Raw genomic sequence first — 25,838 nt, 5'->3', positions numbered from 1 at the left:
CAAACCTAAACTTTTCCGATGCGTTTGCCAGTTTTGTGTGCAATATTAATCGGATGGTCTGGACAGAGATGGTGGGCACTCCGTGGGTGGGCCCGTCTGAGGCTGAAACTACTCTCAATAAGACCATTATTGCATTCAGCTTCTTTAAACAGTGCAGAGATCATGATATTTAAGATCTCACGATGTAAGCAATAAAAGTTATTTACTGCATCACACACTAAAAAAGCTAAACAAAGACTATAAGGTGAAGTACACACATTTTATTGGGAAACTTAGACAGCTGTTGACAATATTTTTTTTCCTGCTGAAGTTATTGACATGGGTTTCAGCTAAACAGATGTGTGAGATGCAATTACTGCCCTTGAGATAAAACAGCAGTGCATGATGGGGAATCACACTTTCAGAATATTTCTCTGCCATTTACTTCTGGTTAGAATGTGGGCTCTTTTAATATTTTTACAATCAAAGAAGGGCACAGTTTTGTTTTCCTTTGTCACATATGATTATGGTAATTTTTGAGAAGGATGAAATTGTCCTTTGATGAACAACTCTGGTACTCAAGTGCTTTGTCATTCAGTCCTCCACACTTTTCTGCTTGCTGACCCTTGGAAAACAGGTGGCGTAGCTGTGAAAAGGCAGAAAAAAAGTGGATGAGGTTTGAAATGAGATAAACATTTAAATGATTCCCTTAGTCGCCGCATTGGTTCTAATATTGCTATTTATTTACAGCAATAAATGTTGTATATTATAACATGGTTTATGAATGACAATTCAGTAACTTTTTACAAAATGTTCCATTTGTTAACTACAGTAGCCTATAGGTAACATGAACTAACAATTATAAAAGCATTTTTAAAATCCTACTTGATGTTAAATTCAACATTTACTAATACATCATTAAAATGAAAAGTTGCATCTGGTAATATTATTTAATGGACTAAACAACTCTGAAATTCTTTATTCTGATTGGTCAATCACATAATTTAAGGTCAGTTATTCCCTATAATGGCAATTTGCATTTAGCCAATGATTCCCTTATAATCAGTGGTTAAAGTGGGATTTGGTAGGTGGGGGAACCCTCAAATTTTGTGTAGGTGCAACAGGGAAAAAATTACCCACCGTGGGACAACATCTTGAGTATCGTGGTATAGCAATACTTTTTGAGACAAGAGTGTCACTGTGGCACCACATATCACAATACTTATTTAGTTGAAATTTAAATGGTTTTATTTTGGTCCATCAACACTGATACGATGACGATACTATGTTAAAATTGCTGAACACTGGGCCAAAAATTGAGCCCTGGCATTGTAGCCACATCAGCCCACATTACCCCTCACCCCCCACAGTCATGTGCATTTAAATGTGAGGTAGTTAGGGGGGTTTGGGGGCTTTTTTTACACTGTGAAAATTTTGATTTCTCTGACCTACATATGTGCAATTTAAGACTTTTGAAGGCCAAAAAATGGATAAAAAATAGCTTTAAAACCATGTCAGTGGGCATTAGATTATTTGTCAATACCTGCTCTCTCATCTTAATCTTTCTTTTTCTCTCAGTTTATTTCTTCCCCTCCTAAAGCTGAACTTTGACTGATAGTCTTTTCATTTTCGTCTGTGTCAGTGAAGAAAGTAAACATAGGCTAAACTGATGAGTTTTATGAATCATTTTCTTAGATAAGTTAATTTACTCAAGGCTACCAGATCAGCATTGCCAATAGGAACCTTCTACAAGCTTTGGAATTTGAAAAGTCATTTTAAAGAATATAAATTATAGGCTACGTTTAACGCAGTTAGTGGAATTGGCAGACATTCCCTTAGGCATACGTTGTGGAAACGCGTCAAAGCATTCTCAGGTATAAATATGCAGCATTAATGCACGGTGATTTTGAACGAATATTTAATGTCGATAATGGTTACATAATATTAAAACTAATCCTGCTTTTGATATCTTTGTAAGACTACCGACCCTATAGAACAGTGGCAAGGGAAAACAATGTCCGGCGAAATATCGAACATTAAACTAACTTTACCGCGCTCAACCACCGTAAGTGCATTTCACGCACTTATAATCACTCGCGTTCGGCGGGGAGGTTGGTCGGCCAGTCGGTCCATCTCGGGACCAGCGAGATTCGTTGAGATTAATGAATCTATTTATTTAATAATTTATCTGAGGTGCCGGAACGCAGTTCCGTCCCACTTTAACCCCTACCTATAATGGCATTGTCAGAGGTCTCATCCAAATTTCAGGCCGCTTCTTCTTTTATGTCTCTCGCTCTCTCTCATTTCATTTACGCTGGTGCATTGAGTGTAGCCTTTACTGTAAAGTGAAACCGAAGGAGTAGGCCTATAGGCTTATTGTTGAAGTGTTCATCTTGCTGCTAGAACTTTTGCTCTGTAACTGCACTGTAATGAATTATAAGATAATAAACAAACAGGTAAGATTTCTTCTAAAATCAATAGCCTATGTCCCTGTCACTAGGCCTATTTATTTGGAGAAAGTTTGTGTAAAAAAGTGATAGGTCTTCAACAGTAGTATCACTTAAATGTCTGCCTTGTACCTGTCTGTTTGTCTAAGTTGCTTGCTAGGAGCTGTTATTCTCCAAGGAAACGTTTAATGAGCTAATCAAATATTTAAACTCAAATCATTTCGTGTCTAATTATTTAGTCTACCTATGTGGTTTCCTTTTGTAATAACAACCGTCTGGGTATACATTATCAATTAGACCTACTTAAGAATTACTGTAAAAATGCTCATTGTTAGTTATTAGTTAATGTATGAACTAATGTTAACTAATGGATCCTTATTGTAAAGTGTTATGGACAGTAAATGATCTGTGTGCAGGGGTTCCGCGGCTGGTGTTCGGGGCCCGGTGGGACTGTCTGACTGCGGGAGATTCGTGCTCTAGTGACGAGGCGTGCAGCCCGCGCTTGAGAACGCTGCGGCAGTGCGTCGCGGGCGGCGGGAGTGTGAAGCTCGGTCCGGGAGCGCGCAACCACTGCGAGAACGCGGTGACGGCCCTGCTGTCCAGCCCCCTGCACCTGTGCCAGTGCAAACGGGGTATGAAGAGAGAGAAGAACTGTCTTAGCATCTACTGGAGCCTCAAGCAGTCCGTACTGCACGGTGAGCGAATCCATATTCATAATTATCGTTTGTCGCATACAAAGCACCGGCTCGCACAATGATTCAAATACAAGTTCTAATGCACACACCCACGCAGTCCCCGGAAACCACTTCAATGGATGCTAATTAGACGCTGCGTTTTAATATGCTAACAAGTTTAGCATTATAGAAGCATTACTTCAAACTGAACTTTTACCTGTGGCACTCTCATTAATTCACAGACACTAAATACTATGTTACCATAGCCACGAAAACACTGTTTGTTTGTGCGTTTACAGGGCTGAGCTTGGTGGAGAATTACCCATATGAGCCTGTTGAGCGGGGCTTTGATTATGTTCGCCTGGCCTCCATCGCTGCAGGTCAGTGATTTTCACAGACACACTATGCCGATTATGTACTATGATGATGTTGTATCTGATATTTGGGACTGATCACGATGTGTTTTGTCACTTCTGTGCCAAGCATTAGCCATGAAGAGTTATTAATAGGGCAGAGCTTAATAGCCTACAACAGCAAAACATGAGCACTTTGTTTAATGTACTTGGATATAACATAGCTGGAGTTCATCGGCACTCAGTTGATGATAAACTACGCGTTTCCTACAAAATGAGGCATGCATTAGGGTCCTGTCAAGAACAGAATAAACATTTCGTTGTGGGCCGAAGACTATCAGACCTAACAAAGACTAAACGGTCGGATGATTTATCTCAGAATTTTGTTCTCTAATCAAAGCTTTTTGCTCATCACTTTCTCATCTCTCTCTCCCATCTCATTACGTTTCCTCAAAATAGCAGCATACCAAGTTTAGTAACTTATTTTTGGAGGAGCAACATGACTAAAACTGTCAGTAGTCAGCCTCAGTTTATGGGGTGCTTCAGGCATGAGCTGAATTTTATGGACCCTGAGGGCAGCACATAATGATATTTTTACTCATCTCTCTTGTGTGTGCACACACTCATAGACACACTTGAGTCCAAGCAGACACGCATAAAATAACATTTAAACTCTTGGGGATAGGACAGAGAACGATTTCCTCAAAGTAATGGAAGTAATGTTGGTCATTCATGCACGACTTTTAATGATGGCTGCTCTCATCTCTCAAACACAGAGAGCGTTTTGAGACAACAAAGATCAAACAAAAGTGTGGAAATTAGAAAGAGGAGGGGGGAGAGATAGACACACAGAAATAATAATAAAAGAGACAAAGAAACTGTTAAAAATGTGAGAAATTAATGCAATATATTCTCAAGATTATAATGATCTTGTAACAGGCTGTTTGGCCAGTTATATAGACTCAAATTAAAAGGCCAAATTATCCAAATAGGTACTTTATCTCTTTTCTCTCTGTGTGTTTTTTGTCTTTATTATCCCTATAACATATTATCTCACTCATGTGGCATAAGGCTTTCAATGTACTGTACTTTATTGAATACATTATGTTAGCCTTGAAAGATACATCTTTCAATGTAGATATATTAATGAGTGTAATTGTATGTGTGTGAAGTGTAAGGCCTGTAATAATAATTTGATTGGTCCCATCAAACTCTGATGTACTTACATTTAAAATCTGTGTATACAGCAATCTACCAGAGTCCATAATATTGGCTCAGTATTGATCACAAGCTCGCAAAATCCATTAATGATGGATGAGAAAGTAATCTCGCCAAAACAGATTGAGCAAAATCACTTGAATATGAAAGAAAGGAAGGAAGGAAAAATTAATTAAAAAAGAGAAAGAAGCACAGAAGGATGGAAAAAAGAAGCTGAAAAGAAAGTAGGGAAAGAGGAAAGGAAGCAAGAAAAATAAAGAGAGGAAGAAAGGAAGGATACAAGCAAAGGATGCGAATGATGAAAGAAAGGAAGGAAGCCAGCAAAGTCAGGAAGTAAAGGGATAAAAAAGAAGATAGGGAAGGATGAAAGAAAGGAAGGATGCAAGCAAAGAAATGAAGGAAGCCAGCAAGCAAAGGCAGTAAGCAAGGAAACACATTAAAGAATGAAGCAAAGGAAGAAAGGATGCGAATGATGATAGAAAGGAATGAAGGATGGAAAGAAGCAACGGAAGGAATGAAGGAAGGAAGCAAAGACAGAAAAGAAAGAAGCAAGCAAAAAAGGAACGAAGCAATGAAAGGAAAGAAGGAAGCAAAGGAAAAGGAAGCAAGCAAAGAAGAAAGGCAGGTAGGAAACAAGGAAGGGAAAAAAAGCAAGCACAAAATTATGGATTAAAAAAGGGAGGAAAATTAGGGAAAGAAGAAAGGAATGAAGAAAAGGGGTGGAAGCAAAGGATGGGAGTAAAGAAAGAAAAGAAGCAAATTAAATGAATAAAGGAAGGAAGCAATGTAAAGATGGAAGCAAAGAAAAAGAAAGGACTGAAGCAAGGAAACAAAGAGGAAGCAAAGAAAGAAGGAAGGGACAGGATGGAAGGAAACAAAAACTGAAGGAAGGAAGCAAAGAAAAACCACAGGATAGTTGAATGGATGGCTAATAAATAGAACATGATAAAATATATAGAGGAGGTGAAGATGAAGAAAAGATGACAATGAAGAGGGCAGTGGCTAAAAAAGTTCATGGCTCATGGGAGAAAGAGAGAGAAAAAGACGGAGAGAGATAAAGAAAGCTCTGTGGCAGTGTAATGCTGGCAGGCTCTCTGCGGCCTACATTAGTCTGATATGAAAAATGAAGCAGCAGGAGTAGCCAGTCTCAGCTGGGAGAGAGACCAGACTCATTCAACTTTCATTCGCACTCATGGTCTATTCATTAGCAGCACACACGGGCCACACAGACTCACATCTAACTCAAACCTTCGTTAGTACATGAGAGAAAGAGACCTTCATTAGAACAATGAGCAAGAGCGCACCTCAAAAACTCAAGGCCGTATGGAACAACATGCATATCTATCCCTGGACCATTGATTAGTCGATACCCTTGATGACATTATTTATAAAATTGGAAGGCTTTTGTAAGTGCATTGAACACACGGTCATGCCGATTCATAACTGTTTTATTTTTTGACAAATTTGTGGCTAATGCATACAAATTTGAATCTCATTTGTATGTTTTTAACATATTTTGAGCACAATCTCTTGAATATGAAAAAGAAGATCGGGCCCTATTATACACCAGGCACAATGCGGCGCGACTCAAGTGTTGTTCGCTAGTTTCAGCCAGACGCAATTATCATTTTCACGTTCTGCGCCACGTTGTTAAAATAGCAAATGCATTTGCGTCCATTTGTGTGCCGATGGTCTGAAAAAGAGGTGTGTTCAGGCGCATTGTTGGCGTGTTGCTAATTTGAGGCAAATGAAATAGACTGCGCCATTGACCAACAAAAACCTGGTCTAAAGTCAATGGTGCAGTATTTATTTATTTTTGTTATTTAAAGGGCACATTAGAAATTTGCGCCTATAGGGTTGTGCATAACCGAACGCGTGTACACTCTGCTTACACACACAGGTACGCACAGCAGCATACAAACATGTAAAATATTCAAAATAAAAGGATTACAATGTGTAAGATTATTATTGTGTACATAAAGATATGGTGGAATCCGGCTTGTCCTGTAGATGGTCTGCTTGCGCATTTTAACCTCGCGCACGAGCAGATCCGTTTGCTCTCTGGAGACGTTCAGTCTTTCTGCTTGCAAATTCCACCATGTAAATAGCGAATCTGCCATGGCGTGAGCGCAACTGGCTTTTAATGGGAAATTACACTCTGATTGGTTTATTGCACGTTACGCACAAAATAAACCCAAGCTTTTAGACTATGCACTGTGCGCGCCGTCCATTTTTCCTGTCGTTAAATTAGCACAAGTGGATTCGGACATGCCCTAAGTGCACTTGCGCCGTGTGCTTTAGAGCATGCGCTTTGATCGTTAAAATAGGGCCCATCATATGAATTCATATAAAATCGCAACCTTGCAAAATAGTTTTCTTATGAGTTGGTGTACAATGCATGTTATGTGAGTTTTGTAGGTAATGCCACATTTTGCAGTTGTGGTTTGGTATTCTGTGGTATCTTGTTTACAGGCTTCTGTTTCAGCACTGGACAGCGACTGTATGGCTGCAGCCACTCCAAGTACCTCTTTGTTTGTACTCCTACGGAGGCAAGTGTAACTAACACGTTAATCTCTTTATACCCTAAAATCCCAAGCTTCTCTCTTTCCATTTAGAGTCTGAGGTGGGCATGACAACTGTGAATCGTTGTTTGGACGCTGCCAAGGCCTGTAACGTTGACGAGACTTGTCAGAAGCTACGAACGGAGTACGTGTCGGGGTGCATCGCCCCGTCAGCACTAGCCGGGCCCTGTAACCGTCCGCGCTGCAGCAAAGCACTGCGAAAGTTCTTCGACCGCGTGCCGCCCGACTACACGCACGAGCTACTCTTCTGTCCTTGCACCGACACTGCATGCGCAGAGCGTCGACGCCAGACCATTGTGCCTGCGTGCTCTTATGAAGAAAGGGAAAAACCCAATTGCCTGGTCCAGCTTCGAGTTTGTGAGGCCGACTATGTGTGCAAGTGAGTATTGTGTGTGAAAACAACCACTATAAATACAATCAAGCTCTTTTGAGGACACTGAAGATTGCAGCACTGTGCATTGTAGGACGCAATATATAAAGGTTCACAAGGTCAAGGTCTAAAAAAATGTATATAAGTTAGATCTGTTTAAAATTATATAAACTCAGATGAGATAAACACTTCAGTCATATCAGTAGCACCTGAAACGTTATTTTATTGCACAAGGGTTGTTCTATTATGGTTGAGATTACATGACCAGCTGTGTTTTGCAATTAAACCTTCACATAAACTTCTAAAGACATTTTAAGGAAAAGTTATTATTTTGGCCACCAGTAAATTTAACAAAACACTTTCTACAAACTACTGAAGAATACAATTCTGTTTAAAAGTTTGTTTCAATAAGTTTTTAATGTTTGTGAAAGAACTCACCAAAGCTGAATTTTAGTTTGACCAAAAAATACAGTAAAATACAACCATAATATTTTTATAAATTAAAATAAATATATTTTTTTATTTGAATATTTATTTTAAAATGTTATTTATTCTTGTGGTGGCAAAGTTTTACTTACATTACTCCAGTCCTCAGTGTCACATGATCCTTCAGAAATTATTTTCATGTTTATTTGCTGCTCAAGAAACACTTTTTTTTATTTTTTTTATCATCAAAGTTGAAAACAGTTGTGCTGCTTAATATTTTGTGGAAACAAACTGCGATATATTTTTTCACGGTTCTTTGATTGTTAGAAAGTTCAAAAGAACAGCATTTATTTAAAATATTGAATGTATCCTTGCTAAATAAAACTATACACTTATTTAAAAAAAAAACTTACTGACTCTAAACTTTTGAATGCTAGTGTAAAACAGGCCATAGAAAAAGTTTATGCTATACCACCCCTTGTGGCGGTGCTGATTTTAAAACGTTATTTTAAAAGATTATGCAGCTAGAAGACTACATCATAAATACTGTAATAAAAGTATAAGAAGTTTTGATTCTCGTTGTTACTTTATGTTCACTATGGAGAAAATGGAGAGATAGATGGAGATTCAACAAACACATTTGAGTCACCATAAGTCTGAAAGCTGCAGTCACTCTACAAGGCTCAAATAGAGCTGAGTTTGGTCATATTTGAGCCTCCTCTTTTTACATCACAAACACAAAGGCCTTCATTGGTCTCTGCCATCGATCAACCATCGCGTTTGCGCCAGGCAAGCACTCTGCTGACACAACACATTACACAAAAGGAGATCACTTACAGGCACAACAGCCAGTTAGCATAAGAAATCACCAGGGAATGTGGGTGATTCCTCTGAGACTGACCTGGTTAAATGATTGATCGGTGACCAGAGGACTGGCAGAATGTGACCTGCATGTAAATGGTCCCGGCCGGTTACTGCCACTCTTTCAGTCGGCTGAATATCTGGCAGTTCTCCAGAACTCTGAATTGCAGTCATGTCTCTGATTAAAATGAGAGCAAAACAAATGGATCAGGACTGCGTATATGTAGGGGGGAATTGAAAAACAAAAGTAGAAAAAGACAGGATGGAGCAGAGAGTGTTGGTGTAAAGGTTTTTAAACCGAACAGAAGAGGACGAAACATAACAGAGCGTGTAGCCCCACCTACACGAGCATAGAGGAAAGTGTTTGTGGGAATGTGTGTTTCTGAGGATTTGCTGACTGGCTGGATGATGGATGTGTTGTTGTGGTTCCCACAGGTCTCGCTGGGCTCAGTTCCAGCACGACTGCCAACCCTCCGAGCTTACTGCCAGCGGCTGCCAGCAAGAAAATTACGGAGCCTGCCTTATTGCATACACCGGTCTGATAGGTGAGAAATCTGAGCAACATAGTCCAACCTGGCTTATCTCATACACCAGTCAGAGAGATTCGAATTATGGGCATTACAATCTTATCAAGCTTCGCTTATGCACCAACAGGTGCAATTATGGGAAGGGAAGACCACTGGGATACACACTCTTGCTCTTGGGGGTTTACTAAACCTTATCAACAATGCATGTGATGCAGACACTTCCAAAATGTGGCCATCATTTACTCACTCTCATTACAAACCTATGACATTCTTTCTGTGGAATACAAAAGAAGATATTTGGAAGAATGTTTCAAATGTTTTTGGCCATAACATTGGGACGAATTTAGCTTTTAAGCCTTCAGAGAGCAGCCCACGTCATTTGTCTTGCATCTCATGCGATAAATCCACAAACTTTAGAACAGGACTTTTCACAGCATTTGTCTGAGTAGAAGCTGGTACCTTCTCAGTCTGAATAGTTACTTAATAGTGGTAATCAGTTGCTGCTAGTAGTCATCTCATGTTTGTAGGGTACTCACATTGATGACACATATAATGCAGATCAGACTCCAAACACTCGGGTTTACACCAAGCTACATAACCAAATAGCAACTTACAGTTTTTACAGCAGGTGGGTTTGAGTTCATCTGCACAGTGAGGCGAAGACTTTTGGTCAACGGCCTGGTGTCAAGAAGGGCAGCAAAGAAGCCACGTCTTTCCAAGAATAACATCAAGGACAGGCTGAAATTCTGCAGGAAGTACCAGGATTAGACAGCAAAAGACTCGTGGAAAGTTATTTTCTCTGATAAAGCCCCTTTGACTGTTTGGGACACCTGGAAAATCGATTATCTGGAGAAGAAAAGGTGAAAGCTTTTCTGAGTCCTGTGTCATGCCAACAGTGAAGCATCACAAGACCATATGTGGGGTTGCTTTTCATCCAAGGGAGTGGGCTCTCTCCCAATTCTGCCCAAAAACACTGCCAGAGAACCCATACGGAACCTGTGGTCAGTCCTCAAAATGCGAATGGACAAGCTGAAGCCCACAAATTTTGATCAACTCTGATGACTAAAAAGGCAAGAATGGATCGCCATCAGTCAGGATTTGGCCTTGAAGCTGATATCCAGCATGCCAGAGGAAATTGCAAGAAGGCTATAAAGAAGAACGGTCAACACTGTAAATATACATGAATTGAATGTTTTTGCCATTAAAAGCCTTTAAAACGTATGAAATCCCTATCATTGTTTTCCATTTATATCATAGAAAAAAATCTACAAATACTGAGGCAGCAAACTTTGTGAAACACAAAAATGTATGTCATTGCTAATACTTTTGTCATGGCTGTATGTTATTGAAGCATCCATTGTTTGCTTTGAAGTGTTCATGGCCTGTTTAATCATTGAAGGTCTAAATGCAGTGAATTTTGGCTTGCACTTCTGTAACCAAAGCTGATTGTCTATTTCCATGGTTCCACACCGGCAAAACACCCTCTGGCTCCGCCTACTACAGTAGCTACGCCTCAATCTCGCTATTGGTTGAGCTGGAAAGAGATTGATGGATCTGAGCGGATCACTCTTAATCTTTAGATGGTGCTTGTAAGGCTCAATGTTTACACCTTTGGTGGAGATAAACCCATAAATGGCATACTAATAGTAGTCATTTAAGAATAAACTGCTCCTGGAAGGCCAACATCCTACAGAGTTTAGCTCCAACCAGTTCCCAACACACCTGTCTGTAAGTTTGTAGGAAAGTGCTATCTAGGAGCAGGTTTGGACACCCCTGCTTTGTTGTTATTTGGTTCTGGAGCTTGGTATAAACTTTTGGGTGTGATTTGCAGTACATTTGTGTCATTGATGTGAGTACCACTATGACAACTAGCAGAAGTCGATTGCCACAATAACCAAATAATGATTCAGGATGAGAAGATTCCAGCTTCCACTAAAAATTTAGAACAGAATTTTTCACAGCATTTGTCTGTGGATGTATTGCAAGAGATAATTGCAGGAAAAACAATTTTGCTCTACGAAAGTACAAGCAGCTATGAGGCACATTTCACTATAATAAATGTGACCAGGAGCATGCAATGATGCAAATTATGTCAAAAATAGAGGCCCACTGTTGCAGTTTTGTGCCTAAAATGCCGTTACTTGAAATAAAGCGATACCTCATTCATCATTCAACATTTCTCATTTTCATGTAGGTTAACTTGATGATGTGCCAAAATAACTAAAACTGAAATAAAAAACTATAAAGACATATTTAAAAAAAGTAATGAAAATGACAAAGTACACAACAAAATTACTAAAACTTTACTAAAATAATAATAATACTAATTATAGTATTGTTAATTACTATAATTAGTAAGTACTATAACTATTAACTCAGTGATACTAAAATAACACTGCTAATATCAGAAACAAACATTGAACACACAAATAAAAATCTTCCCCTGCACTGTAGCTTTCAAACAGTTTTCATATACATTATATAGAAAACAAATAAGCCATGATGTTTGGTAGATGCATCAGGATTGACGTCAAGGATGCCATATGATATTTGCTAGTAAAGAGAACTACAGAAGAGTTTGTGAAATAAACAAATCTATAAGTCAGAAATGGCAAGAAAAAGATAGAGGAGAGAAAAAAGAGAACAAGCACTCTGCCCTGGCTGTTAGTCATTACGGCAGTATTCTCCAAGCACGGTTGTGAAGATGTTGCACTTTTGTGTTCTGGGACAAAAGAAATCAATGTGTTTAAACGTGTTTATAGTGTTCTAGAGTGCAGCACCTCCACTTTTCCCGCTTTCAGCTGACAGCTTCTACACTCACTCACTGACACGCTGAAAAAGCAGTCATTTTCCCTCCCTACTGAACAAAGACCGTTCTAAGAGCTACAGAAATATATCCTCTGCAATCAATGTTGTAGCGCACTTATATAACCCACACACAAGATAAAGATTGACAGCTTTTCATATCTGTCTTAGCTGAGGGCCTATAGAGTAAAACTTAATGATTGCTTTCAAATGTAACAAATATTTAATCATCAGTAATGTGAAAGTGTCTCTGTGCTGATGTGCGTCAGTCAGCTGGAGGAGTGTTGACCACATGCATAATACAAGAAAAACACAATAAATTCACAATAGTGTTGGTGTATTGAAACAACAAGAAATAAAAATGTATGTTTTCAAATATGTTTTCAAAATCTGTGTTTGATGGACAACCAACAGACCATGCTGAGAAGAGCGAAAACTAGCCATAGAAGTTTGAACATACTGTAGTTTGTAAGGTAAGGCAAGGCAAGGCATGGCAAGGCAAGGCAAGGCAAGTTTATTTATATAGCACATTTCATACACAATGGTAATTCAAAGTGCTTTACATAGAATAAATTAAAATAATCAAAAGAAAAAGGAATAATTAAAACAGTTTAGAATAAAAGATAAAATACAGAAATAATCAAATGAAATCAGAGTAATTAAAACATAAAATAAAATACAGTGCAAACAGTTGGACGAACAGTGGCACAGAGCTCATTCAGTAAATGCACAGCTAAACAGATGTGTTTTGAGTCTGGATTTGAATGTGACTACTGTAGGAGCACATCTGATCTCTTCTGGAAGCTGGTTCCAGCTGCGGCTGGCATAGTAGCTAAAAGCAGACTCGCCATGCTTAGAGTGAACCCTTGGTATTTCTAGCTGATGTGATCCTAATGATCTGTGTGATCTGTTGGGTTTATATTCAGTGAGCATATCTGCAATGTATTGAGGTCCTAGGCCATTGAATGATTTATATACCAGTAATAATACTTTAAAATCAATCCTAAATGTAACTGGCAGGGCCAGTGAGAAGTCCATTACAATAATCCACCCTGCTGGTGATGAAAGCATGCACAAGTTTTTCTAAGTCTTGACTGGAAACAAAGCATCTAATTCTTGCAATATTTTTCAGGTGATAGTATGCTGATTTAGTTATTGCTTTGACATGACTACTGAAACTAAGGTCTGACTCTAGAGACACACCCAGATTCCTGACTCGATTTTTAGTTGTTTGACCCCTAGACTGAAGGTATGCGTTCACATTGAGAACTTCATCTTTGTTTCCAAACGCAATGACTTCAGTTTTGTCTTTGTTTAACTGAAGAAAGTTTTGGCACATCCAATTTTTTACTTCATCAATGCATTGGCAAAGGGAGTCAATGGGGCTGTAATCGTTAGGCGATAGGGATAAGTAGAGCTGTGTGTCGTCTGCATAGCTGTGGTAAGCGATTTGGTTCTTTCTCATTATTTGGCTCATTGGGAGCATGTACAGGTTGAATAGGAGTGGCGCAAGAATTGAGCCTTGAGGGACTCCGCATGTCATGGATGTCCGCTCAGACTTATGGTCTCCTATACTCACATAATAACCTCTGCCTCCTAAGTATGACCTGAACCATTTTAGGACTATCCCAGAAAGCCCGACCCAGTTTTCCAGCCTGTCAAGAAGTATGTTGTGATCGACAGTGTCAAATGCAGCACTGAGGTCGAGTAGTACCAGCACTGATAATTTGCCTGGATCAGTATTTAAGCGAATATCATTTATTATATTTATGAGCGCTGTCTCTGTGCTGTGGTGCGGTCGGAAACCAGATTGAAAATTGTAAAAGTATCCATTCGAGCTTAAGAATTTGTTCAGCTGATTGAAGAGAACTTTTTCAATGATCTTGCCTGTGAAAGGAAGATTTGAGAACGGTCTATAGTTGTTTAATATGGTCTTATCCAGATTGCTCTTTTTCAGGAGGGGCTTGACAACTGCAGTTTTCAGGGAGTTCGGAAAACTCCCAGGGAGAAGTGAGGCATTTACCACTTCTAGGAGATCTGCTTCTAAGCTGTGTAACACATTTTTGAAAAAAGATGTGGGAAGTGCGTCAAGGGCGCAGGTTGATGTTTTTAGGTGCTGTACGGTTTCTTCCAAAATTTTGCCATCAAAATTTCGAAATCAGACATAGTGACTACTTTCTCAGGCTGTTGTCTGATCTGCCTGACCCCAGCGCAACTCAAGGATGAGCTGATCACCTTTCTGATATTATTGATTTTCTCAGAGAAGAAAAAAGCAAACTCACTGCAATTTCTCACTGAGAGCATTACACTGGGAATCTGGCTTGGGGGGTTTGTCAGTCTCTCTTGAGTAGCAAAAAGAGTGCGCGTGTTGTTTATATTGCTGTTTATAATATTCGAGAAGAAAGTCTGTCTAGCTTTGCCTAGTTCCTTATTGAAAGCATGGATGTTGTCTTTGTAGATGTTATAATGGACTACAAGTTTTGACTTCCGCCACATGCGCTCTGCTTTTCTGCATTGTCTTTTCATATTTTGCACTGCTGTTGAGTTTCTCCACGGTGCTTTTTGTCTGTCACTCTTCTTCCTGACTTTCACAGGAGCAATATCATCAATTACACTCTTAACTTTTGAGTTAAAAGAATCAAGGAGAAAATCAACAGAGTCAGCAGATATGCTTGGTGTTAAAGATATAGCCTTCGTAAATAGTACCCTAGTGTTCTCATTTAAGCATCTCTTCTTGACAGACACAGATCTAGCTTCAATTGCAGGAGAGATCAATATATCAAAGAAAATACAGAAATGATCAGACAGTGCTACATCCTTAATAACAATTGATGAAATGTTTAGACCCTTACTGATAAGTAAATCTAGAGTGTGTCCACAATTATGTGTGGGTCCATGTACATGCTGAGTCAGATCAAAAGTTTTTAAAACAGTTTTGACTTCTTTTGCCATATTGGTTTCTGCATTATCTATATGAATGTTAAAATCTCCAGCAATGGCAAAGCAGTCAAACTCTTGACGAAATTGTTGATAACAGTTCTGTTAAGTTCTCAGCAAAAGCTGGAGAGTATTTTGGAGGCCTGTAAACAATGATAAGTAAAATTCGTGGAGCACCTTTTAACACAATACCCAGATATTCGAAAGACGGGTAATTCCCAAATGATATTTGCTTACATTGATAGACATTTTTATAAACAGCAGCTAAACCTCCGCCTCTTCTGACAGCTCTGCAGACACTCATAAAAGTAAAGTTAGGAGGGGCTGTTTCATTGAGGACTGTTGCACTGCAGCTGTCTTCTAGCCAAGTTTCATTTAGCAACATAAAATCCAGGTTGTATGTGGTTATTAAGTCGTTGACTAGAAGTGATTTATTTTTAAGTGAGCGGATGTTTAAAAGTGCTAACTTAACAGTCTTACTTTTTGTCCCCACAGAAATCTTAGTATGTCGTGTAATAGGCACCAGATTAGGTGGGTTTGCTGTACGGCTTTTGAAGGCCTTAGACTTTCTATCATGTAATCGAACAGCAATAGAGAAAGATACAGGCACACTGGGTACCCGCTTGTTCTGTAAACATTTGAGAAAGTTATTGTTTTCATAGCGGGGACCCGACACATATCACTGAGAGCTGGTATCAGTTGTTTGTGGTTCACCTCGAGCTGCTGGAGGAGGGTGTGGGCCCTGGCGCTGTGGCAGAGGCCGAAGAGCTCTCACAGGGGGAGGGGGAGGGCGAGCTGGGCCCGCAGGCTTTGGTGGTTGTGGGGCCTGGCGTTTTTTGGTTGGTATCTGGGGGCTCGCAGCAAAAGAGTGGGATAGTCTAGTTCCAGCATGCACCAGTTGTTACATTTTCTCTGAGAAGCACAGAAGTGGAGATGCTGGAGAGAGGGATAACGTTTCCGGTGAGAGGGGCTGTTATAACACTCCAACTGTTATAACACTGTTATGTCCAATAACACTCTGGTGTTATTGGAGGCTGTAATATGCTGTCCTGGTTTCCCTGGCTGTTTTCCAGAGAGTCGTCCTTGGGTGCTGAATCTTGGAGCAGTTCTAGTATGTCACAGTCTGTCTGTGGTGAGCTCTGTTGGCAGGGCTCAGCTGAGATTGTGTCCGTGAGCAGAGGTTGTTGTGGCTGAGTGGTGTTATCATTGTCCTTGTGTGATGTGTCAACCTCATGTCCATTCAGGAGCTGAAGTGAAATCCTATGGTCATTCATACTGTATCCAGGTGTGTGTGTGCCATTCAGGTTGAGTGGATTGGCACACATTGCAGAAGGATGACGGAGGGAGAAGTAGATATTGTCCTTTAGCACTCTTGAACCAAGTTTTTTTGGGTGGTGGCCATCCTGTTGAAACAGTTGCCTCTGACTCCAGAAAAGATTGAAGTTGTCAATAAAGTTCACTCCTTTTATTTTGCAGGTTTTTTGCAGCCATGTATTAAGCCCAAGGATGTATGCTTTGAAACCCCAGTAAGAAGTGCATTACAATAATTCATGCAATAAAAAACAAATCAATTTTATAAACTTTTCTGCAACTGAAAGGGAAAGCATGAGGATAGCATTTTGCAATACCTCTAAGATAAAAAAAGAAGTTTACAACATTTTATACGCGAGTGTCAAATGTCAATGAAGAATCAAAGATCAATCATAGATTACTTAATTTCTTCTGAAACTCAAGTACAGAACCATCAAAGAGTTCCTTGGCCAGCCTTATGGAGCTGATGAATTAAACCAACAATAATGAACCTCAGTTTTATCACCGTTTAAACAAAAATGGCACATTTCATAAATAGTTAAAAAAAATTCTGCGTGACTTAATTTGCACAAAAGTTTCTTCAAAGCTACGCTGTTATTTGAAACCTTGTTATCAATTTTATTTATTTAAAATAACACACAAATCAGGGTTCTATAGTATATGTAGACAAAAAGAAAGAAAAAAATGCAAGCTCTTTTTAAAACCTATTTTGTGGAAAATGCCAAATAAAGTTTGAATCTCTGCACATCTGACAAAGAAGATATTTTCTCATAATACAAGACTTATGACAGATGAATACATTTATGCGATACCGCCATACTGGTACCACATTTGGCTTTCTGTTTTGCAACTGATGTTCTGTTCTATGTTATTTCTCTATCTCTCCCTGTAGGTAGCATTATCACTCCAAACTACCTAGATAACTCAACATCCAATGTGGGACCGTGGTGCTCCTGTGCGGCTAGTGGGAATTTCCGAGATCAGTGCAACCACTTCCTCAGCCATTTTCATGACAACAATTGCTTGAGTGAGTAAAAACTTCTTCCCTGTTCTATATCACACATAAATATTAGGATCATTGTTGGATATTCCCTTTTGTGCGTGGAGGGAGACATTCTCTGCATCCAAATATGCCTTCTTCCATACTATATAGGGGACAAAAAAAGAGCATGTGAGCCAAGTAGTATGTCCAAATTTACAGTATTCATATATCAGTAGGCAAAAAGTACCCGGATGCCTGTTTGATGGACACTTTAATATCTCATGGGAGAAGATTTTGGAAAGGCAGTGAAGCGACACATGTGATGCCATATTGGTCACAGTGACAACATGACTGATGTAGTATGTCCAAATTTCATTCATCCTACACACATTCATATATAGAGTATACTTTTTTTAACACTTGCAATTCAAACCAAATGTTGTGCCTAATATAAAGTATACGGCTTCACCATTAAAAATAAAAGAAAAATCAATTCAATTCAGTTAAAAATAAATAAATAAATAAATCACAGAAACTGGCTGCATTTAAATTCAATGTCTTCAGTGAAGAAATAACTTTGCAACCTTTAATTGGTTTGCAGGTGTGTATTATAAATACCTACCCAGACATCCACCATCTTGGCTTTGTCCTTTGACCTGACAGAAGTTCTATGACACCCTAACAACAACAACTGTGAAAACAATAGTGGGACTGTCCCAAAACCCACACTTGCAGTCTGCAGACCGTCCCTGGTCTGAAAAAATGCCAAAGCTCAGTGCCCTTAACACACACTAAATCAACATTGCACAGCGTATCCCATCATCCATAGAGTTCAGAAACTCACATGCCTTAAAATCGCTAGACGTCATGAAATATCTTAAATGTAAAGTATAGTAAAATGTAAAGTGTTGAACATTTTATTGGAAGAGAGATGAGTACTATATTTCCAGAATGTAAATACCTTTATAATGTAGAGTTTATTATGTTTGTAAAAGTTTTTTGTTTTTATTTTCTCTCAACGATGCCATTTTTTTAGTCAACTTATAGTCAGGAGTGGCTTATTTATTTCTAGAAAATACTGTTTTTTAATCACTTAGTTATGTGGGGGCTACTAAACAGTCTATTTTAATGTAAGTAATCAAAAGTTCTACACACACTTGCAGTCTTCACATCCATATAAACACTTGGGCCCAATACAGGAAATATGTAATGAAAGTAGATAAGTGGTCAAGTGCAAAACTGCAAGTGTGGGTATTGGAGGAAACCCTTACTCGGGTGTTTTTACTCATGAGGAAGCATTTGGACCCATAGTTTTCATGATTTCAATTTGAATGAATTCGACTTGTCAAATAAATGGCTCTTCTGCTCCAGTGGCCTCATGGGAAAGCAAAATGTCCATTGTTTCCTTGCTTCAGAATCCCAGCAGATGCTGGACGTCATCGGGGTTTTGCTCACCTACTAAATTTCATAAATGCAGAGTATTCTTTATCCTACTCATTTCACATAATTCCATTTGCATGTGTATCAGGAAAGCTCATATGGACACAGGGACAGTCTCACACTCGGTGTACACTCATATACTTCAATTGACAAAAAATAGACCCAGGTGATACAATACAAGTGTCAGCAGAGTTCTTCACAGTCAGCACTATTATTGTGCAATCATCAGCGCTGAGAGAAAACTCTCTTGATGTAATGTAATGAATTTTCAATGCGTGTCGGTAATGAGGCATTAACAGCACAGGATATCTTCAGCGGTGTGCTCTGCTCATGGCCCACTGCATCCCTGAGCCAGTAATAACGAACACAACCGTGTAAACACATCCATTTCACAGGTGGGCTGGTGCTGCAGTCTGACCGCTGAGATCTCGGAGATTAGCTCCAGCTCTGATCCAGAAGCGCTTGCTCCTCAAAGGTATTTCCGGCATTTACAAAAACTGCAGCGTCAAGTTTCCCGCCATCCCTCCCTATTCTATCTGCGGGTCTTGAGGCAGTCCGGAGTGCTGGGTCGGTGTGTATGTGTGCTGATTCAAGCCTAAGCACAGCCTCTGGTGTCTTGGTAATTGAGCGTAATTTGGCTCCCTGCAGTAAAACTAATGGAGCGGAGACAGACAGAGAGTAGCAAACAGGACAAAAGTAGCACAGGATAGAGGGAAACCGCTGAAAGAGCTTTTTGAGAGTGAGTCCATTGAGGCTAGTCCTCACCTCAGCTGTTACTGAACTAGTTTCGCTGGCTACACTGAAGTCAGTGGGCCAACAGCCAGGAGACGTGGAATTAGATGGAAGTGATTCAGTGATTCACTAATGTAGTAAAAACGTGAAGGTTATGTTTCGTAAGAGCGCTTTCAATGTGGTCCGGATGATTGTTTTGATGAGAAATGTGCAAAAAGAGTAACTGCTACGTTTGTGTGTGTAATGCTAGTAATAACATAATGTTAATTGATGTATTGATTCAAGCTAGTAACTAAAAAATTCAGAGTACTTTAGTGGCAAAAACGTTAGGAACAGTTTTGTGCTTTGCTGTGTTTGCGTTTACCTGCAAACTTAAGCAATCTGTAGTGTTTAATCATATCTACTGCATAAATGTAATCTGTTAAAAAAAAGCTTTGCAATTTCACACTTTTTTTTTAGCTCATGTAAGAATAATATCCATTTAATGTTTACCACTTCATGAGCACATTTTGAAGAAAATTTCATTATTCATCCATGTATTATTCATCCATGTATCCATGTATTCTAACAATTAATAAATACAAGTAAAAATAGTTATAAATAAAACAACATTCTAATAAAATAAGGATTCATTTTAGCAAGCAAAATATATATCATTAATATTAAATTACATAATATTTTCCATCTTATTATCCAAAGCTATTTTCTGTGAATGTGCGAGACTTCAAATTCATTGGCCACTATAGGTAAATGACTAGATGTACAACAAAGTGCATTGGAAGGGAGGGTAGGTGATTTGTTCCTGAAACATTTTTGCTATGCTGGATGAAAGTCACTTCATTTCCTGATAACAACCACTAAGTTAAGTAGTCTAAATGTATTTATATGCATTTATTTCGACATCTGAGGAAGGCGTAGGACCATAAAATGTTCGTCCAATCATTGCATTCGGTCCGTTTTGAAGGAGTGGCTTTGAAGAGCGCTCTGAAGGGAGGCTGGGATCTTATGCTTTCAAAGCTAACTTGCTATTGCTAGCTGCTCCGAAAAGTACCTACCCTACCTTTAACAGTAAAACTTTTGTACGGCTAAAATAACTGTAAGTGGATAACAACGGAAGTCTTGAACTTTCAAGTTAAACTGCTCTTACTTTAAAAATGAGGTGGATAGTATATTATTTTTTTAAGGTGAAATGTACGTACGTTATTCACTGTGAATTAATCAGCCAGTCAGCGCTGTCATCATTTTTCTGCGGCTCTGTGGAGTAATTAGTCACATGATATTAATGACTCAGATGATTGGCTCAAAAGACATTCTGTCCAGAACTGTGTGTCCACAAGCAAATGTTTCCTGTGCCAGCTCAGCAATTGCTATCAAAATGAGTAGCTAATGGTAACTGATCTAATGGTAGTTTCGTGAACCTCTTTAGTCTGAGCGAGCAACCGTATCCAAGAGGGGTGGAGCTTATCAAATGGTCAGTTGCTTCTAAAGTCAGGGGTTCAGAGAGGAATCATTACTTCTAAACATTCACTGCAAACTCCCCACTACTAGCTGCAGCCATTCACACCTCCGTCCACGAATTCATCCTGCCCTTCATCTATGAGAGAGTGAGACAAAAAGAGTTAGAATACTGGAACCATACGTTACACATCACTGATTAAACATCTTTATAGGCGTTGTCATCGCTTCCCTGTATCTGTCTCCTTCTCCATCATAACATCCATTTAGCTATGATAGAGAGTGACAATTTGTTTTTACATAGGCCACACTTATTGTTTGAGATTGATCACATTTACTAACAGCTGTGACTCAAATTTGGAGCTATAAGAAATAACACATTTATTTTATTGTGTCTTCAAGGATTTAGTGCCAGTTCTTTAATCTGAACGCAATTCCAAGAGTTTTAGCATTGTTAGACAACTAGTTTTCAAATCTGGTTGTGTTTATACAGCACATATCAACCAAACTCATTCTCAAAATTGAACGGTTGTACTTTAATGAAGTCTCTGTGGATCTAGAACGCAGCTGTCATGAATGGTGTATGAACAGGACTGTTTAGCGCCCCGTATTCTGTTCCTGAGTGAACAACATAGACACTATATTAGGTTGTTTCCTTGCTGTAATTTAGCTATGCTACGAGTGGGCAGCTTCAATTAGCATCAACTCATGGCATCTTGCTAAACATTCAGAGACTAATCAGCTTCACACCATTTGCACTCCTCCACATTACTCCACTGCTAACACTCCTATCATTACGATGTGTTATGACTGTTATGATATGAATGTCAGATAATGAGGGCTTTAGGTGGGCTGGGGTGAAGGCTAACTGACAGAAATGATATTCCTAACAGTAAACTCAATGCTTGTCTATGACCCTGCCCCTACCTTTCAAAATACAGGGACGTAGTTATACAGTCTTTTGTATGCACCTTATTTTGCAACCCTGAAAGTAAGCTATTTTCTTTGAATGTGCAAGACTTCCGATTCATTAGCCGCTATAGGAAAATAACTGCAATAAACAGTAAAACTATTTGCAACGATTTAAAAAGAGTCATTTATACATTATTCAGTCTCAAAAATATTCTTGTTGAAAAAATTACTAAAACAAAAATAACACTGATTGGGGGGGTCGGGGGTTGTGCAGCTCTTGGTGCAGAGATGCATTAAACACTTAATGAATATTAATGGCAGGTTGTGATATGCTTTACAAGGACCCTGTACTATAATGACAGTAAAGAGGCACTATACGTACAAAAAGGTATTCTTTGGAAGTTACTCTCTTTCTCTCTATTGCTTCATCTCCCGTTAAGATCACAAAGATTAAGCAATTAGTGTTTTAAATTAAGAAAGAAAATTCACTCAACCACGCCACTGTTCACCATTCATAAATCTAATCTTTCCTTTTTTTCCCACAAAACACTTTCCTCACCACCAGAGATGAATACCAAGCTAAGTTCATGTCCAGTGCCATCCTCACAGACGTATCTTAATTGAGGTGACTTTCACGCCACTGTAATTTCAGACAAGTGACCTACTAGATGAGAATTAATCAATTCAGATTATTATCATTCATATGGCCTGTCACTGTAACTCTCAAATGGACTCATATATAGCCAATAAAAAGGGGGGAAATGAAGAGGAGTGTGATTTGAAATCTGTATTTAGGTTTAATATGGAAGATAATTTTGCTGGTACATGGCTGACTGTAGAATGTTTAAAAATGAATACACATTGTTTTACTATAGGTAAGATTTGGTTGAAACATCAAGATACTGGAGGTAATAAAACTTCTTTCAAACCCACGGGAAGAGAGGCTCACTCAACTATACACTCCATTTCCAGTCTTTCCCAAGGGAAAACACACTAAACGAGAATAAAAGATAAGAAAGAAAATGGAAGACATGGGCAAAGAAATAAGGACAAATGCCAAGCCGTTAGGAAATACAAGTGGGTTTATATACATACATACATATATATATATATATATATATATGTCTGGAGGGCAGGATTAGCCGATTGGTAATATAGGGATGTATAGTCAACTATAGAAATGGACTATATTTAGAACATGAATCAGATGACAGAGCTTGTGATTTTGAATGCTGTTCTGTCAACATCATTTATATATAAGCCAGTCGTTGTTTGGTTCCCCTGAGTGTGTTTTGTTGTTATTGTAGAAAAGCATGTTGATGAAATCCAAATTCATTTTGAAAAAGGGACATGTCTGAAAGAGAAAGCCCACTGAGGCATGACAGCCTTCCAGACGTGTTCATCTGCAAAAGGCAGGATGGTGAATGTGACTTTTTATCCCTCCCTTCAAACAGAGAACGCCATTCTGGCTTTCGGGAATGACACAGACCTGAAATCTGCGACCAACCAAGCTCCAGGCTCCAATACTAATCTTTACAACCAGGTCTTAGTTACCAGCACCGAGACGGCCACTACCACCATTGGTTCTGCCATGGAGACCGAGCAGAACATTCTGCGTCCGCAGATGCCCACACAGGTACAAGTCTTTATCCCGACTAGTCTGAGTTTAATCGGATTTCAAATCACTGTTACACTTTAGTTTAGGGTCCAATTTTTAACATTAACTAACTACTATGACTAATTACTGCTTATTAATATTTATTAAGGTATTTGTTAAGTTTAGGTATTGGGTAGGATTGTGGATGTAGAATATAGTGATGCAGAATAAGGCATTAATTAGTATCAGTATTATAAGTACTGATAAAGTAATATGCATGATAATAAGCAACTAGTTAATAGTGAGAATTGGACCCTAGACTGAAGTGATACCCATATCACATATGGTTTGGGTTTGTAAAAAATTCAAACAATTACATGGATAAGAGTCAGATATGCCTTTTACTGTATGTCTGTCTGAACAAAGCCATAGATATGTGTTTGTCTCACTGCTTACAGAAAACCATCCTACATGATTACTGTTGCTTGTTTCCTTGCCTGGCCAAGCTCACCACACTAATCTGGATTTATGGTTTTAGAGGGGTTTTGGGATTTGTCAGCTGGACCAGACTGGGAGACCAGTTAAGACTAGCAAAGCACCTTCTGTAGACTGACTTAAGCTGTTGTTTTGTTATTTTCTATTGCAGTGATTCTACACTTGTTTCAATCAGGACACATATTTTACATTGGAACACAATGCCGCAATCAGTCAAAATTTAATTTTGAGAGCATTGTGCACTCAGAAGCCAATCATTTATGCAACTAAACCAGTATTTATAATCAGGTGCACATTATTTTATCTTGTATAGCTTTGTTCATGCATCTATCAAGTTCTGTGTCTGTTAGAAAGGACAGGATATTATGATACAAAGATAAAATTCTAATAACAAAGTGAAAAAGATCAAGCATAAAAAGGATATCATGTATCTAAAGCTCTCACCCGTTCTTTTTGTTCTGTAGATGAATGAGAGAGACAGACTGTGGGGCGACTCCACGCTGCCGCCCCCTGATCTCTATGACTCCAGTCCTGCTGCAGCCCACCTGGCCATGTTCATCTGGCTCCTCCCCTTCCTGCTGCTGGCTCTCCAACTTTAAAATCAAGCAACCAATCAAAGCACCACAGAACTGGGAAAGCGTGCGTGTGTTCATGAGTTTTAAATTCCACATCACAGCAACACATTCAGAGGACGCAAGAACAGCAAAACTCTTTGAATATATGAAACCCTTCTCCATTCCTCAACGCAATTTAGTGATTCATTGTTTGGATGTTTACAATGACTGATTTCAAGGGTTTAAATAATTGTGTGTGTGTGTGTATCTCTCATATTTTGGACTGAAGATTGTGCCCGTGTAAGATTACCCCCCCTCTCTTCAAAGCGAGTGAAAAAAAATGAAAAAACAACTACCTGTTCATCATTTATAGTTTAATATCTATTTTTCCCAGCTCTTTCGAATTGATGGGTTTTGGTACATGTGCTGTATATTCACCTGGATAGAAGTGTGTTTTGTGATGTTTGAAGAAGCACAGGAACAAGTGGTAAGAGAAAGGAAACTGATGGAATGTACTAAAAGTGTCTATGATGAGAGCTCTTTCACAGGCTTCAGAGGGTTACAGACGTCTTTATTTTTGTAATGTGGCTGTATTGTTCAGATGTACATCCCACAGCCTGTTTATCCCAGCAGTCCTCGAGTGCATGTTTGCTAAAAAAATGGCACAGATATGAAGAGCAGCAGAGGTTAAAGAATCTTGATGAAGGCCATGATCATTGAGCAGTTCTTGTACACTTCACCTGTTAATATGGGTGTTTGAAATACTGCATCAAACTTATTGCAAATGGAAAAAGCAGCACAAAACACCCTGTTAAACAAAGCACTTTCTGTTCATGTGAATTCAAGCAGCTTAATCATATTTCCTAACTCACTGTTTGCTTCCGCCAATCAAAACTAGCACAAGGGTCCGTTTATTGTCTCCGATGACTGACGACAGTTTTCTGCGCGTCCCCATCCTTTGAGCACCTGACATCTGCAGTTGTGTTGCTTTTTTATTCCCGATTGTTGTGTGATGACAAACAAGGTGAGTGAAAAGTAAATGCTTTGACCCTCAACAACCTTAAGAGACTATTGACAACCAGCGACCGGAGTCACAAAACATTCCCGTCAAATGGGTTGAATTTGTGGATTTTACTTGTTATTACCTGAAAAATAAAGCTGCCAGATACGGATGTACAGAA

The 25,838-nt window shown here is 39.0% G+C and overlaps 1 protein-coding gene and 1 long non-coding RNA gene across 5 annotated transcripts in view; one reads left to right on the top strand and one right to left on the bottom strand.

Annotated features, from left to right (window-relative positions):
* The window catches only part of gfra4a (GDNF family receptor alpha 4a), a 118,886-nt gene extending 93,048 nt beyond the window's left edge, over window positions 1–25,838 (top strand). The window contains exons 1-8 of one of the 4 annotated variants that reach the window (XM_077237471.1): window positions 2,787–3,121; window positions 3,400–3,480; window positions 7,287–7,632; window positions 9,346–9,455; window positions 17,383–17,517; window positions 23,466–23,647; window positions 24,067–24,188; window positions 24,568–25,838. In XM_077237471.1, coding sequence (XP_077093586.1) covers window positions 2,794–3,121; window positions 3,400–3,480; window positions 7,287–7,632; window positions 9,346–9,455; window positions 17,383–17,517; window positions 23,466–23,647; window positions 24,067–24,188; window positions 24,568–24,571 — 1,308 coding nt within the window. In that variant the 5' untranslated portion in view covers window positions 2,787–2,793 and the 3' untranslated portion in view covers window positions 24,572–25,838. Of the gene's footprint in view, window positions 1–2,786; window positions 3,122–3,399; window positions 3,481–7,286; window positions 7,633–9,345; window positions 9,456–17,382; window positions 17,518–17,705; window positions 17,826–23,465; window positions 23,648–24,066; window positions 24,189–24,567 lie in introns of those variants that run through there. The other 3 variants (XM_077237470.1, XM_077237469.1, XM_077237472.1) reach the window with 3 other exon arrangements.
* On the bottom strand, window positions 267–24,585 carry LOC143745356 (uncharacterized). The gene is made up of 4 exons (XR_013205980.1): window positions 24,548–24,585; window positions 21,159–21,238; window positions 20,844–20,898; window positions 267–625 (listed from the first exon to the last, which is right to left on the bottom strand). It is a non-coding gene; the product is annotated as an uncharacterized LOC143745356 (long non-coding RNA).

Source organism: Siphateles boraxobius, unplaced genomic scaffold, assembly GCF_051911475.1.
Source record: "Siphateles boraxobius isolate OS27281-9 unplaced genomic scaffold, OSU_SipBor_1 20, whole genome shotgun sequence".
Classification (NCBI taxonomy): Eukaryota; Metazoa; Chordata; class Actinopteri; order Cypriniformes; family Leuciscidae; genus Siphateles; species Siphateles boraxobius.
Note: the sequence above shows the minus strand (reverse complement) of the source record. Positions and strands in the feature narration are given on the sequence as shown.